Consider the following 14,904-nt stretch of genomic DNA (forward strand, 5'->3'; position numbering starts at 1 on the left):
CACTGGACATTTAAACTTACCATGCAGATGCTAGTATCATTTCTGCCTCTCACCCACCCCCAGATGACAAATGCCACTTTGTGAAAGTTCCAAGCCATCATATTGAATGGTGTAGGAGTGTTTTAATAATCCATTCCCAAGTGTGTCCCTGACATGTCCAGCAATTATCCATCCGTAGGTGTCCTTAAAAAGGGAGTGCTGAGCCTTCGTATTGAACCACTGCAGTCCAAGCAGTGAGGCTACTTCTCCAATGTTGTGTAAAGAGTTCTAAGACTTATCCAAGTGACGATGAAGGAATGGCAGTATGTATCCAAGCCTGGAGAGGAATCTGAAGCAATTGTTTTCCCATGGGCTTACCCTCTTGTTCTTCTTGGTGATTGTAGAGGTTGTTAGTTGGAGACAATTATCAAGCAAGCTTTGGCTAGTTGCTGCATTGCACAGTATGTAACCACAATGTGGCAGTGGTGGAGGAAGTAGATATTTGAGGTCCTGTAGGGCCACTGATTAAGTGGACTGCCTTGTCCTGGATGGTGTCAAGGTTCTTGAGTGATGTTATATCTGCACACTTCCAGGCAAGTGGAAAGTATTTCATCACACTCTTGATTTGTGCCTTGTAGTTGGCAGAGGGGTTTTAGTGAGATCAGGAGGTAAGTCATTTCCCACAGAATGCCCTGTCTCTAGTAAATGTGGCATTTATGTGGCTGACCTGATTGAATTTCAGGTCATGGTAACCCCAAGTTATTAATAAATGAACTTTTGACAATGGTGATGCCATTGAATGTCTTGGGGAGGAGATTGGGACTCTCTTCTTGGAGATGATTGCTACCAACACTCAGATATGTCCTGACTTGCCTAGATGAATATCACAGGTATTTACTTATTATACTACTATCTACAACAGCAGTGGCAATTGTAGTGAAGTCATCCACATAGCTCAAAAGGCTCCTAATATGAATGCTCCCACTATGGTCTAAACTCCACGTTGCATTTACTTCAGCTCACTTCAATAATAGATACAGGCAATCACGAGGAGTGGTTTTCAATACCTCAAAAACCCACTGTTCTATGTTTTATTGGAAATCGGCCACTAGCTGTGCAGTTCCTTGAGTAGTACAGAAGAATCTGGGTTGGCACTGGCCATTAACAGTTGCGTGCCATTGTGTAGTCTCGGAGATGACTAGCTCACCATTAATAACTTGAAGTAGGAGACTACTTTGTAAGGCAGTTGCGCAAACAGCACAGAGATGCTTGTGGTACAATTAAGGCAAATGCACCTGCAAAACACATGATATAATTGAATAAAACATACTCGTTGTTGCTATACCTTGCAGTCTGTGGTTATTTCATTGTGCAGAAAATAAAACCTTATTCTTCAAATGAAAAATGAAGTGTTTGATGCATGAGAGATGTCCTTTGTGAATTCCTAGGTGGGCTCAGTGGTAGAAAACCTGTGAGCAGTACCCCTGGTAATGTATTGCAGATGCTGAGTGCCTTTTATTCCTGTAGACCAAATTGTACACCTTGGTCACAGCCTCCATGATGAGCCTGAGCCTCCTCCTGTAGTGACCTCTCCCCCAAACAATACCCAAATAACTGACCTTATTCTCGCCTCCTTCCACTTCTTGTTCTCCTTTGGCAGCTACCTTGTGGTGTCTTAGAAGAAAACTATGCATGCTGTTCGTTTAAATTAACTGATACCAAACTTTAGTAAAATAACTACCTTTTGGTTTGACTGTGACTATAGAATGTTTCTTGAGTTTATAATTAATGACGAGCAAGATCTTAACCATTAAAAAGCTGTTCCTGTTACATTCTGTTAATTTGATTTAATTGATTTTTGAGGGAATAGGACTATTGAATGCCGCTAAAAATATTTTGTCATGACGTCTTTTACTTTTGTTAAAATTATCAAATGGAAAAACATGGTTGTTAAATGCTGATTTCTGTGGAACTTTGCCTGCCAAAGCACACATTTAACAATTGTTGGGTGCTCTCCCTACATCTTCTTTTCATTAATTTAAATAAATGGAAAATTGTGAGGTTAAATGGAAATTGCTGTAATGTGCTCCTGTCACACACAGCTTGGTGGAAGCAGGTGGCAAGAAAATCGAACCTGACATCTTTTATCTCCAAAGTTTTAAAATCATTTTCTGCTACATAATTGCTGCAATAGTAGTGTATGTAATATGTATCATAAAATGGTGATGACAAATTAGAGGTTTGAACAACAACTTAAGAGTATACACTTATATACAATATTTGAAATAGAAAAACATATCAAAGTGCTTCACAGATGGTGATTAGCCAAAAAAATGTCAAGCCAAGGAAGAAGATATTAGAAGAGATGACTAAAGGCTTTATCAAAGATTAATTTTAAGGAGGGTTTTAATTGAGAGAAGTGAAGATGTTTAGAGAGAGAATTCTAGAGCAGAGGTGTTAGAAGATCAAAGGCATAGCCATCCATGTTAAGGGGAAGTGAGCAGGGAAAGTGAGAGGCCAGAGTCTGAAGAAGAGTCCCAAGAGGCTTGAAGGATGTGACCATGACTGGATTTAAACACGAGAATGAAAATGTTCAATTTGATGCCAGTGTTGATCAGTAAGGATGTAGATTGTATTGTGTGTTGGGTATGGACTGCACTTTCTTAATGAACTGCTGTTTACAGAGAAGATGGAGGATTGACTAATAAAGCATTTGAATGCTCAAATCTATGGGTAACAAAGGTTGGATGAGGGTTTTAGCAGCAAAGGGATTGAGGGGGAAAGCCTTCTCCATTCCCTCTACCCACCATTGGCTGGCAGGTACTAAGCCTAAACTCTACAATTCTCGCTCAACACCACTTCCACCTGTCTTCCTCTCCATCTTCCTCTTTCCCATATAGGGTGCTCCTTAACTCTGGGGGAAAAAAATTTTAAACCTTCAATATTTCCTTTGGTCAGCATCCATTTTTGTCTGATTTCTCGGTCAAGTACCTTGGCTCAGCTCCTTTTTTGTGTTAAATATTCTGTATAAATCCAAATTGTTCCCTGCACGCTATAGTTTATTTCTTCCCATTCAGTTTCCTGTACTCAGAAGTAACCAGAAACAACGAAAATGATAACCAAGGTGATCACAAGAATACCTAGTACTCTACTACTACACTTGACATCAAAGTAGCATCCATAACTCTTCCATCCTCAATCAAATAATTATGCAGCTGTCTTATGATTCTTGTCTTAACTAAGAGTGAGGTAGTGACAATCTGGCTGGAGAATCCTTTATGTACTTGTTACTGATGAGCTTTCTTGTGCATTGTTATTTACCATTACTATATTATGTGCTTGGCCACCAAATACACAGAGGTGATTCCAATATCACTTTGGTTTTTTTGATTCATAAATGTCAAGAGGGGCTTTACTTTTTCAGGATGTCGCACTCTCAAGACAATGGCATTCCCACAGGAAAATAAAGCATGTGTGTAGTTTCATAGATAACAATTTATGGATAAATAGAGAAACCAAAGTATTCAAATACATAGCTCCTTGAAAAGTGCAATTACAGTGAAGACATTAGAAAACTTACAGGCTGGGCAGTTAAGTGGCAACTTAACCTTCGCATAATTTAATGTGAGGTGAGGGACTTGGTAAAAAAAAACATCACCTACACCTTAAAAAAAAAATGATAGGGTCAAAGAGCAAAGGCACCTAGGGATTTGGGTGAACAAATAATTAAAAACCGCATCACAGGATAACAAAGCAATCAAAAATGCTAACAAAACATTTTAAGACACTGGCTAGGCCACACTTAAGAGTACTGTGTACAATTACTAGAAAAAGGACATGGGGGGCATTCGAGGAAATGTGAAAAAGATTTGCAAAAATGGTATCAGAACAGAGAGACTACAGCTACTGGAGAGCATTGGACAGGTTGGAGCTTTTTTTTTAAGCAGTCTTGAAGAAGACCCAATAGATTTTTGACAGCATACATATATGTATACTTTTTAAATCAGATGAGACATTTAGTCAAATGATCAAAACTTAGTCAAAGAAGTAGATTTTAAGGAATATCGTTAAAGGAAGAAAGTGAGATGCAGAGGTGTAGGGAAGGTATTCTGGAGCTTGGGCCGGGGCAACTGAAAGTGTGGCTAGCAGCAGTGGAGCAGGTAACTTGATGGCCATATGTACAAGGTAGTTTTTCTAGTAAATCCAGTACAAAAATGAAAAGAAGTTTCTTTACTCATTGGTTAGAATGTGGAACTTGCAATGATAGAAAACAGTTGAGACTAATAGTTCAGCTGCTTTCAAAGGAAGCTTTATGCGTATATAAGGGAAATAGGAATAGAAAGATTTGCTGAAAGGCAGAATGAAATGGATGGAATGGGAAGAAGCTCGTAGAATATAATCAAATTGTGCCAAATGACCTGTTTCTATTCTATACATTTTATGTAATTATATAAATAGCATTTTGGATTTTATAAATAGGGCATAGAAAACAGGAATAAAGTGGTAATAAATTTGTGCAAGTCAAAGGTTAGGCCACTTATGGGGCTGGATTTAATGCTTTCCCACTAGCAGAATTGAAGGTGATGCAGAGGACTCCTTAATCTAGCAGGAGGCTGATCTGCTGCTTTCCCACCCACTTCTGTCCCACCACAGTTATACCAGCGGTGGGGGTGGTGTTGGTTACCTGCCCTCCCTCCAGTGGCATAATTGAGATTTTTAAGAGAGCAATTAATGCCCACATAAGGCCGCCTCCTGCCAATTATGAAAATTAACCAGAAGCAGGAAAGGCCCCCACCAAGAGCGAGATTTTCCCAAAAAAATCAAAGTCAAGCAGGAAAACAGGATGTTTTCCCATCCATTTTTTGGGCGAGCTGAGTTTCATGAATTTATGACACTCTGTGCAATACAGAGGCCATTAGGTGATTCACGCCAGCATGAAGAGGGAGAGGGGAGGGGCTGGGGGACAGAGCCTACACCCGCTGGAGAGACCAGCAGCAGTGCTCAGGGGGCCATTAGGCGTGTGCCGATCTCCCAGTATGGCCTCCTCACATGGCCGGCCCTGACTCCCAATCACCAGCCCCACCACTAGCCCCCACCCCCCGATGCTGAGTTATGCCTTCCCTCCCTTTCTACCTCCCCACCCCCTCACAGGGGGCCTCAATGGCCTCCAGTCCCATTGCTGGGGACCAGCTGTGACACCTGCTGGTGTGGACCTCCACTGGCGAGGTCAGAAACCTAACTGAGCTTGGACAATAGAGTCCCAGGCTCGCTAAACAGATTTAAATCAGCCACTGAATATTAAAATCAGCCTAGGCACTAGGCTGATTACGTCAGTAAAAGTGGCCGAGGAAGATCGTGACCGGTGATTCCCATTTTTGGCTACTCGACCAGCGTAGCGGGGTGGGAAAATCATGCCCCAAGAGTCCAGCCAAGTAGATTATCCTGAGTGGGCTGTTGGTGAAAATGGTGGGTGTCCCTCCTTAATGAGCCCTCTGGGTTCAACTGAGGGGCTGCCTGCAAGGTTTTCCCCCACCCATCTTGCCCTCCCTCATGGATTCCCAAACTGAGCCCTCCAACATCCTCCCTGGATGGTGCAAGGGGTGGGAAACTGACATATGAACTAGGAGCAGGATAGGCCACTCAGCTTCTCGAGCCTGCTCCGCCTTCAATAGGATCATGGCAGATTTGATTGTCACCTTGAATTCACATTCCTTCCCACCCTGATAACCTTTCTTGCTTATCAACAATCTATCTACTTCTGCTTTAAAATATTTAACGATTCTGTTTCCACTGCTTTTTGATCTGACTTAAATAGGTGACCCCTTATTTTTAGACAGTGACCCCTAGTTCTAGATTCTCCCACAAGGGGAAACATCCTTTCCACATCCACCCTGTAAAAACCCCACAGGATCTTGTATGTTTCAATCAAGTTGCTGATCTTGTAGCTGGTTTTCAGATGGATCCACTGTGGAATTGGTCGGTTCTGCTTCGTCTTCTTAGCGAGGAATCGCTTCATCCTGAAGGTTTTGTGGGATGACATGGTCACACGTCCACTCCGGCAGGAGAGATCGGCTGCAGACTGGCAGCGGACCCCCCCCCCCCGCCCAACCACAGGATGATCGTCAAAGAGCCGCTCTCTCTGCTTTCTGCTTTTTTTTTTCCCGCCCGGGCGCGCTCTCAGATTTTATTTCGAACTGCGCATGCACAGTTCAGAGCTCTGATCGGTCTGCCAGCGCTAAGCTCCGCCCACAGCGAGAATCAGACCGGAACTGGCAAAACGCGTATGGGCGCGCTGGAAAGAGGATTCCAGGTGTGGATCTCTTTGATGCCCAGATTCGGCACTTAGACTCAAAATGGTAAAATCAGGCTCAGGGAAAGGTTGTTTCTTCCAGTAGGGAGGAGGGGTCTGTGATGAGTGTTCATCAATTTAAAATGGCCATGACTGGATTGAGGAAAGAGTTTAGAAGAAATTCCTTTGCACAGCTTTATAAGAACAAGGAATACTTTGCCTCAGAATATAATAAGTAAATAAATACTTGAAGGAGAGGAAGATATGGGGAGGAAAAAAAACAGATTGCCAATTATCTTTGGAAAAAAACAGCACCGCTAAGATGGGCTAGGTGTTTCCTTCTGTGTTACAAATGCTAAGTTTCTGTAGAATCTCACTTTACAGAATTCAAAATCTGTATCGTTTAACTGTAAAATCAGTTTCTGTATTGGACAACTATAGATGCAATAGGTGCTTCCACTGCAATATTGGTAAATTGTAATTTATAGATCTAGTTTTGTGTTAGCTGACTGGGATAGGAAGTTCCTTTATATTGCTGTCAGTATGACTGTTATGTTGATGTGTCAGGCAAGATGCTAGGATTAGCCTGAGTGACCTGAGGCTGGGGGAAAATATGCCAGAATTCTTGTGCCTGTTTGGTATCAGATGACTTTTACACAAATTCATGCCTGTGTGGATGTCCAAGGAGGATACAAATCATGCTATGTTATGATAAATGTTCAGAGTTAAATACCTTAAGTATATTTATCATCCAGGATCCTACATAAAGAATACTATTCCCCAGACAAGATTTCACTAAATTGATCCACAGCTGGTATTAGGTTTAGATGGTAACTATAGTGAAAATTTCAAGTCACATAAATTAATAAAATATAATCAGTATAATAATATTAATTCTTTCATAATATTCAATTCATTCATTTGTATAAGTGCACTGATACACTAATATTTGTAACTGTTTAGCTTACTTTAATGTCACAATTTTTATGTGCAGTGGAGCTGGCGATGATCATGGATCGGCTCTATGGTGGAGTATGCTATGCTGGCATTGACACTGACCCTGAGCTGAAGTACCCAAAAGGTGCAGGGCGTGTGGCTTTTTCAAACCAACAAAGCTATATTGCTGCTATCAGTGCTCGCTTTGTCCAGTTACAGCATGGAGACATTGATAAACGGGTAAGTGTTGATCAGTGCACAGTTTATGTATATACGTTCAAAGAACATTCGTTCTCAATGTAAATGGGTCAAGAGAAACATAAAGTGGGCTGCTGACTTGCTTTTGCAGTGTTTATACTAACTCACAAGATTTAGGATTTACCCCAACTTTTGCTCCTCAAAAAAATTATTTATTGTTTTAATCTTTTTTTACATTTAAATGAAAATCTAAAGTTTGATTTTTTTTGCTAGAAAATTTTAGTTAGTTTTTGCTATGGAAAAAATGTTGGTGTAGCTGTCTATATTTGGTTCCATTTGTCTTTGAAAATATTTTGAAATTGTTTCACTTTTCACACAATTTAAGACCACAGTGAATGTTGAAAGCTAATAGTGGTGCTTGAATAATTGCTGAAATTTAATCTGTTTCAATTTCTACCTTCTGTTCCAAGTACTGATTGGTGTTGTTCTTCCCTTAGTCAAGACAGCAAAAAGCAGCTTATTGGTCATTTTTTCTGTTTCTGGGATTTTGCTCTTTGAACATTGATTGTCATATCTGTCCACATAAATAAAATGATGTGCATGCTGGAAATCAGAAATTAAAATATAAAATGATGGAAATACTCATCAGGTCAGGCAGCATCTGGAGAGAGGGAAGCAGAGTTAACACTTCAGGTCAATGACTTGCATCAGTACTACTCCTTATAAAGCACCAACAACCTGAATCATTAGGCTGGATTTTCTCTGTGGGAGCAGAAAACGGAAGTTGGGACTCTTTCCAGATCCTGAAGCCGCACTCGGGATGAAACAGTCACTCATTAGTGTTAGCATGGCGACAATTAAAGGCAATGAGCAGGATGGCAAAGCTGGAGGGACAACTGAGGCCTTACATCTTGAGAGGAATAGCAGGCTGTGATGGTGGCTGAATAACAGAGGTTGGAATCTTTTTTTAAACCCTTATTTTAAAAATGGTTCTTACTGCAAGATGGTGGTATATGGGAAGGAGCCCTCTATGGGGAATACATGAGACTGCTCTCACACACAGGTAGGCATGGAGGGCTACTAGACCTGATCTGTTGGTAGGACCACCTCCGAGCAGTTGAAGTGCCTTCACCAGTGCAGAAGTCTGAAGGCCGACTGGAAATTTCCAGTTAGCCTTTTATTGGATAAAAGACTCATAAGGAGTCTAATCAGCTATCTGCTACACAGGGATGGATAGCAATGCCGACCCCACCACTTCTAAGATGGTATGAACAGCATTAGGAAACCAGCTCGTGGCCAGTGACTTTAGTTTCAGCCCCGTCCATCTTTATTCCTGTGCCTAGACTGAGCCTGAAAATTCAGCCCATTAACTCTGTTTATCTCTCATAAGAACATAAGAAATAGGAGCAGGAGTAGGCCATCTAGCCCCTCGAGCCTGCCCCGCCATTCAATAAGATCATGGCTGATCTGACGTGGATCAGTACCACTTACCCGCCTGATCCCCATAACCCTTAATTCCCTTACCGATCAGGAATCCATCCATCCGCGCTTTAAACATATTCAGCGAGGTAGCCTCCACCACCTCAGTGGGCAGAGAATTCCAGAGATTCACCACCCTCTGGGAGAAGAAGTTCCTCCTCAACTCTGTCTTAAACCGACCCCCCTTTATTTTGAGGCTGTGTCCTCTAGTTTTAACTTCCTTACTAAGTGGAAAGAATCTCTCCGCCTCCACCCTATCCAGCCCCCGCATTATCTTATAAGTCTCCATAAGATCCCCCCTCATCCTTCTAAACTCCAACGAGTACAAACCCAATCTCCTCAGCCTCTCCTCATAATCCAAACCCCTCATCTCCGGTATCAACCTGGTGAACCTTCTCTGCACTCCCTCCAATGCCAATATATCCTTCCTCATATAAGGGGACCAATACTGCACACAGTATTCCAGCTGCGGCCTCACCAATGCCCTGTACAGGTGCATCAAGACATCCCTGCTTTTATATTCTATCCCCTTCGCAATATAGGCCAACATCCCATTTGCCTTCTTGATCACCTGTTGTACCTGCAGACTGGGCTTTTGCGTCTCATGCACAAGGACCCCCAGGTCCCTTTGCACGGTAGCATGTTTTAATTTGTTTCCATTGAGATAGTAATCCCATTTGTTATTATTTCCTCCAAAGTGTATAACCTCGCATTTCTCAACGTTATACTCCATTTGCCATATCCTCGCCCACTCACTCAGCCTGTCCAAATCTCTCTGCAGATCTTCTCCGTCCTCCACACGATTCACTTTTCCACTTATCTTTGTGTCGTCTGCAAACTTCGTTACCCTACACTCCGTCCCCTCCTCCAGATCATCTATATAAATGGTAAATAGTTGCGGCCCGAGTACCGATCCCTGCGGCACGCCACTAGTTACCTTCCTCCAACCGGAAAAACACCCATTTATTCCGACTCTTTGCTTCCTGTCGGATAGCCAGTCCCCAATCCACTTTAACACACTACCCCCAACTCCGTGTGCCCTAATCTTCTTCAGTAGCCTTTTATGGGGCACCTTATCAAACGCCTTTTGGAAATCCAAAAACACCGCATCCACCGGTTCTCCTCCATCAACCGCCCTAGTCACATCTTCATAAAAATCCAACATGTTCGTCAAGCACGACTTTCTCCTCATGAATCCATGCTGCAAAGATGGCTGCCTGACCTACAGTATTTTCTGTATTTACTTCAAAAAAATAATGTTGTTTATAAATTACTTTTGGAGACCTTTATTTTGTGATTATGTAAATCTAAAATCTTTTAGTTATTTTCTTATTTTACTTGATGAAAAGAACAGGATGAAAAGGATGCAACCTTTTAGTTCTCATGAGCAGAATGTTGTGCAGATCTGGAAATAGTTTCAAAGAATGCATGTAACAGCCTGGAAGTTTGTTGTGCTTTTGCTTGTGTACCATTTATCTCTTCAACGAATAATGGGAGTCTTCTGTTAATTTTTAGGTGGAAGTGAAGCCATATGTCCTTGATGATCAGTTGTGTGATGAATGCCAGGGTACCCGTTGTGGTGGGAAATTTGCACCATTCTTCTGTGCCAATGTCACATGTCTGCAGTATTACTGTGAATACTGCTGGGCTGCCATACATTCTCGTGCTGGGAGAGAGTTCCACAAGCCACTTGTGAAAGAAGGAGGAGACCGTCCACGCCAGGTTCCCTTTCGCTGGAATTAAGAGAGATAATTAAATAAGATTCTAGTGGCATGATAAGAGTGTTCTAGGGCTGCAGACACCAGACGAGCTAGGAAAAATAAATAAGTGCATTCTTCTACTGCCTCATCCCAGATTTCAAAATGTATGTCTCAAAACTTCACTTCAAAACAATTTGGTTAAGCTAAACTCTAGTTTCAATGTTTTCTGTACACATCAACTGACTTGTGATAACACTGGATATTTGATCCTTATCTTAATGGAATAATACAGATTCAGTCAGTGTGCAGGATTGATATTTCTGGGTCACGTACTTGCACAGCTTGGTGCTGTACTTGATGGGAAATGTCATGTTGAGGAAATTGTGTGATAGGGAACCAGTTTAAGCACCATTATTAGTTGTATAGACAGAATCTAAAATTAATGTGAAGTTATACTGCAAGCCCTTCTGTGTTTGGGTTTTCAATTAAATTATATCTAAAGTAGGGGAATAGCACTGTGTATGAAGTAAGAAAACTTGGATTTGCCCTCAAACAATATGAAACCCAAATGTTTTTTTTTCAAAACTGTGTCAGTGTGGTTTTAAAAAGTTGTTTCTAACACACTACAGGCTTTACTAACAAGTATATGGGGTAAATGCTTTTGGTGCTTCCCCATCTCTTCACCACCACCCCAAAATAAACAATATAAGACAAGGGGGTTTAGATTGCTGCTATGGTTGAAGTGTGCACTTATTTCAGAAATGGAAAAACCACAATTCGAAGATCTACCGCCCCTAAAAGTTTACCAAAGTTGTTGAGATTGACACAAATCTAATTGTAGAGAGGCATTTTCCTTGCTGGAAGAGATTTTATACCTTTATTTTTTTGATGTTGCTATTTACAAAGTCGACTTGATCTACTAATATATTGTCATGTGTCAGCTTTTGCTCTCCATTTTGACACACAAAAAGTAATACCTCAATTGTAGCCTTGATTTATATTTTTTTATTTTTAGTGATGCTATTTAATTGCAAGAGACAATAGGAGCCTTGCTGCTGTTTAGATGGTATGATAAAATGCCATTTCTTTTCCAGTAAAATGGGAATTAAAAATAACAAAGAAAAAGGCTACAATGCAACACAACTAGATGTAGCACAGGCTATGGCTTCAGCTGCCTAAGATTTTTTTATTTTATTTTTTATGTGGAATAGTATGAATGATTGAATGTTTACTTGTACACCTGTTTTGCATGCACTATATATTCATACATTTTCCCATTATCTACAGTACTTATATTCTGCCTATAGGTTTTTTGTTTAAAAAGTTACATTTTGAAAATGTAAATGGCATAGAACAAATGAAACATCGAAATTTGTTTGTGTGTGCCAAGGTGCATGTTTCTGTGTTACTGTAGGTTAGCATGTGGTGTCACAACACTATAAGTGTGTACTATGCAGGTTGGCTTTAAGTGGTACTGCCCTTGCAATGGCGATGTAGGCGCTGGACTGCATTGAAGGAGTTATCTCCTTGTGATTATTGCGTGATTCAGCCAAAGGTGGTTATGCATTCGTGTGCGATTTTTAAAAAATTATATATGTGAAAGGTTATTGCTCCTTACTCTTGCTATTTTTTTCTGATACAGTGCATAGCATCTTCAAACTCCTGCAAACCAAAGACTGGATTATTCACTGCTAACTGCTGACTTGTGACCCACAAGTAACACACTGATAATAGCAGTGTAACTATTCCTTTGAAGTAAGAGGGTTAAAAGAATTAACCCTAGTCAAAATGGAGACATTTGCTGTTAAATGATCAAATTTAAAGAGTTTGAATTTGATCTATGTTTTGACCATAGTGGTGACAAACTAACAGCAGCAGAGAGTTGTGAGGGTGCTTACCTTTTAGCTCGTCAGGGATTTACTGTTAAGTAAAGAATATGTAATTCTTAGTGGCAATCTTTAAGCTATAGAAAGTGTTGGTTATCATCCTTTCTTGCTGTACTGGTGTGCTGTTGTGCCATTCCTGCCCAATTCTGATGTTTGTAGGTGTAGTGAATTAACATTTTTGAAATTTGACACTGAAAGATAACTTTTCTACTAGTTAACTCCCTTTTTACGTAGCATAATCTGCCTTTGAACTTTTTGGTATGTTGTTTCTCTAGCTGGCTCTTTGTTCCCCTTTTCTTTTTATATACATATATCAACATTTGTTATGCACTACTTTTGTATATCTTGTTTTTTCCAACAGTTAATATTTTTAAGATCACTTTTTCACTGATCGCATCTCTTTTGCAATACCTCGATTTTTCATAATCTAAAGAGAGATGAATAGTTTTTCTATGTTTATTCAAAGATTTGCACATATAGTTAACTTAATTGTGCAAAGAAATGAGTTGAAGCAATCAGTTTTGTTTTCATTTTCTTTTCTTTTTTTTCCTTTAACATTTGAAGGCAAAGAGAACTTTGAATATCATGAATGTTAGGGATCAGCAATGCTGTTTAAACTGCAGAGTCAGAAAAACCTATAGTCATAGAAAGTCTAACCCTTCCAGCTCCAGGTGTTGATGTTGTTCATAAGTCTGAAGTAATGATACAGTAGATATTAGAACCTGATTGCAATCTCAGCCCAATCCCCATTGTTTAAATGTGGATTCTAGTTTCTTCCAATAGTACACTGTATTTTCAGCTAATATTCTTTGAAAATATTCAGCTAAGACTCTTTCTCGCAGTTCCTGTATCTATGGTACAGTAGCTGACCTGGCACAATTACAATACAAAATGCACACAGAACAATTAGCAGTAAACTTTGACATACGGATTCTTAGGTGTTTGATGGTTTTAAAAAAATATATACCTGTTTTTAATGGATAAAACCAGGTTGAACTGCCATCGAGTTACCTCAATTCTAGATAGTGTGCAAGGCTGAAATGATTAAGAAAATAAAAGCATGCATGTAAACAAAAAGAAACAAAATATGTAAACTTCGAAACTTACTTGTTTATTGTGTGTTGTAAAGTTGTTTACAAAGGTTAAATTTCATTTCTCACTTGCCCATAGCATGGCAAATATATCCTCATACACAGACCTCTGCAGAATGCATGATTTTAAATCTGATCTTGTGGTTCAAGAAGGAAAGGATTTTATGAATGCCATTGGAAGGACTTGATAATTTATTCTTTGTGTCTGGATTTTAAGAATTTCTTACAAAGTTACAGAAGACTTGAATGTGGTGAATTGTGGAAAGTTAATGTCATATTGTTATGTGCAATACTTTTTTTCTAACTTCTGAAAAAACTTTACAGTGTAAACCTTTAATGCGATTTTTTTTAATTGCAAACATTCAGATTAATATGTTGTCCACAATGTCATTTTCTACTGTTATTATATTCCCTTTTATCTTACTGATATTTGTAAATTCAGAATATGATCTTTGTACTAATATAAATAATTGAAGTTATTTTTAGATATGGACTAAAGGAAAAATGTGCTTGTTTGCTTATTTTTGTTACCTTACTTTAAAAAGTAGCAAAGACTACTTTTCTCAGCAGCATTATAATAATTGGGTCAATATCCTGTCCAGCATTTTATTTTTTGGTATTTTAAATTGAAATGTATAATTAGTTTTTTATCATTTTGACCATTCAGATTTTTTATGTTGTAATATTTTTTGAATGTGCAGCTTTTTTAATATTTTAAAATGTCTAGTTTTTATTGAAAGCTTATGTATTCAACACTGTATGGCAAATATTCATAAAGAAAGAATAGTTATTTGTGGAAGTCAGCCATCAGTGGTATGTCTCTGTGGCTGAATTCCTTGTGCTTTTCACTGTGTTTGGGGAGGTTGTAGTGATGATTAACAATTTTAAATAAAGGAAACTCATTTTTATTAATATTTGTTCACTTTTTTGAGTTGATATTTTATGTACCCCTCTATTAAATTATTTGATACAAAAATGCCCCTTTCTACAGCTTGTTTGTTGAAGTGGTAGTAAAACATAATGTTGTTAAAGTTTTATGCCAACTATTTATAACGCTCAATAATTTAAAAATATTTGTAATGTGAAATGTTGAATGATTAAAATGTTTCAATGTACTGTAAATGTCTGAGCTTTATACTAACACTGGTCTGCAACTTATTTTTCATTTATTTATTTGCTTTGATTAGATAGCTAACCATTGCCTATACTGCTTCTATGTACTGCATCTTGAAATGTACCCAATACAGTATTCTTGTTTTTATTGAAGGTCGTCTTAGTGTTCCTGCCTGTCTCTCTTGTAATCTTTAAAGTTGGTTTTAGAGCCAAGTCTAAGATGAATTATTGCA

At 39.3% G+C, this 14,904-nt stretch overlaps 1 protein-coding gene across 2 annotated transcripts in view; it reads left to right on the forward strand.

Annotated features, from left to right (window-relative positions):
• cpeb4b (cytoplasmic polyadenylation element binding protein 4b) overlaps positions 1-14,470 on the forward strand; it is a 95,458-nt gene extending 80,988 nt beyond the window's left edge. For both annotated transcript variants that reach the window (XM_078231158.1, XM_078231159.1), the window contains 2 exons: positions 7,263-7,444; positions 10,397-14,470. In XM_078231158.1, the coding sequence (XP_078087284.1) occupies positions 7,263-7,444; positions 10,397-10,624 (410 nt within the window). In that variant the 3' untranslated portion in view covers positions 10,625-14,470. The remainder of the gene's footprint in view (positions 1-7,262; positions 7,445-10,396) is intronic.
• Positions 14,471-14,904: the final 434 nt, after the last annotated feature.

This window comes from Mustelus asterias, chromosome 16 (genome assembly GCF_964213995.1).
Source record: "Mustelus asterias chromosome 16, sMusAst1.hap1.1, whole genome shotgun sequence".
In the NCBI taxonomy this organism is placed as follows: domain Eukaryota; kingdom Metazoa; phylum Chordata; class Chondrichthyes; order Carcharhiniformes; family Triakidae; genus Mustelus; species Mustelus asterias.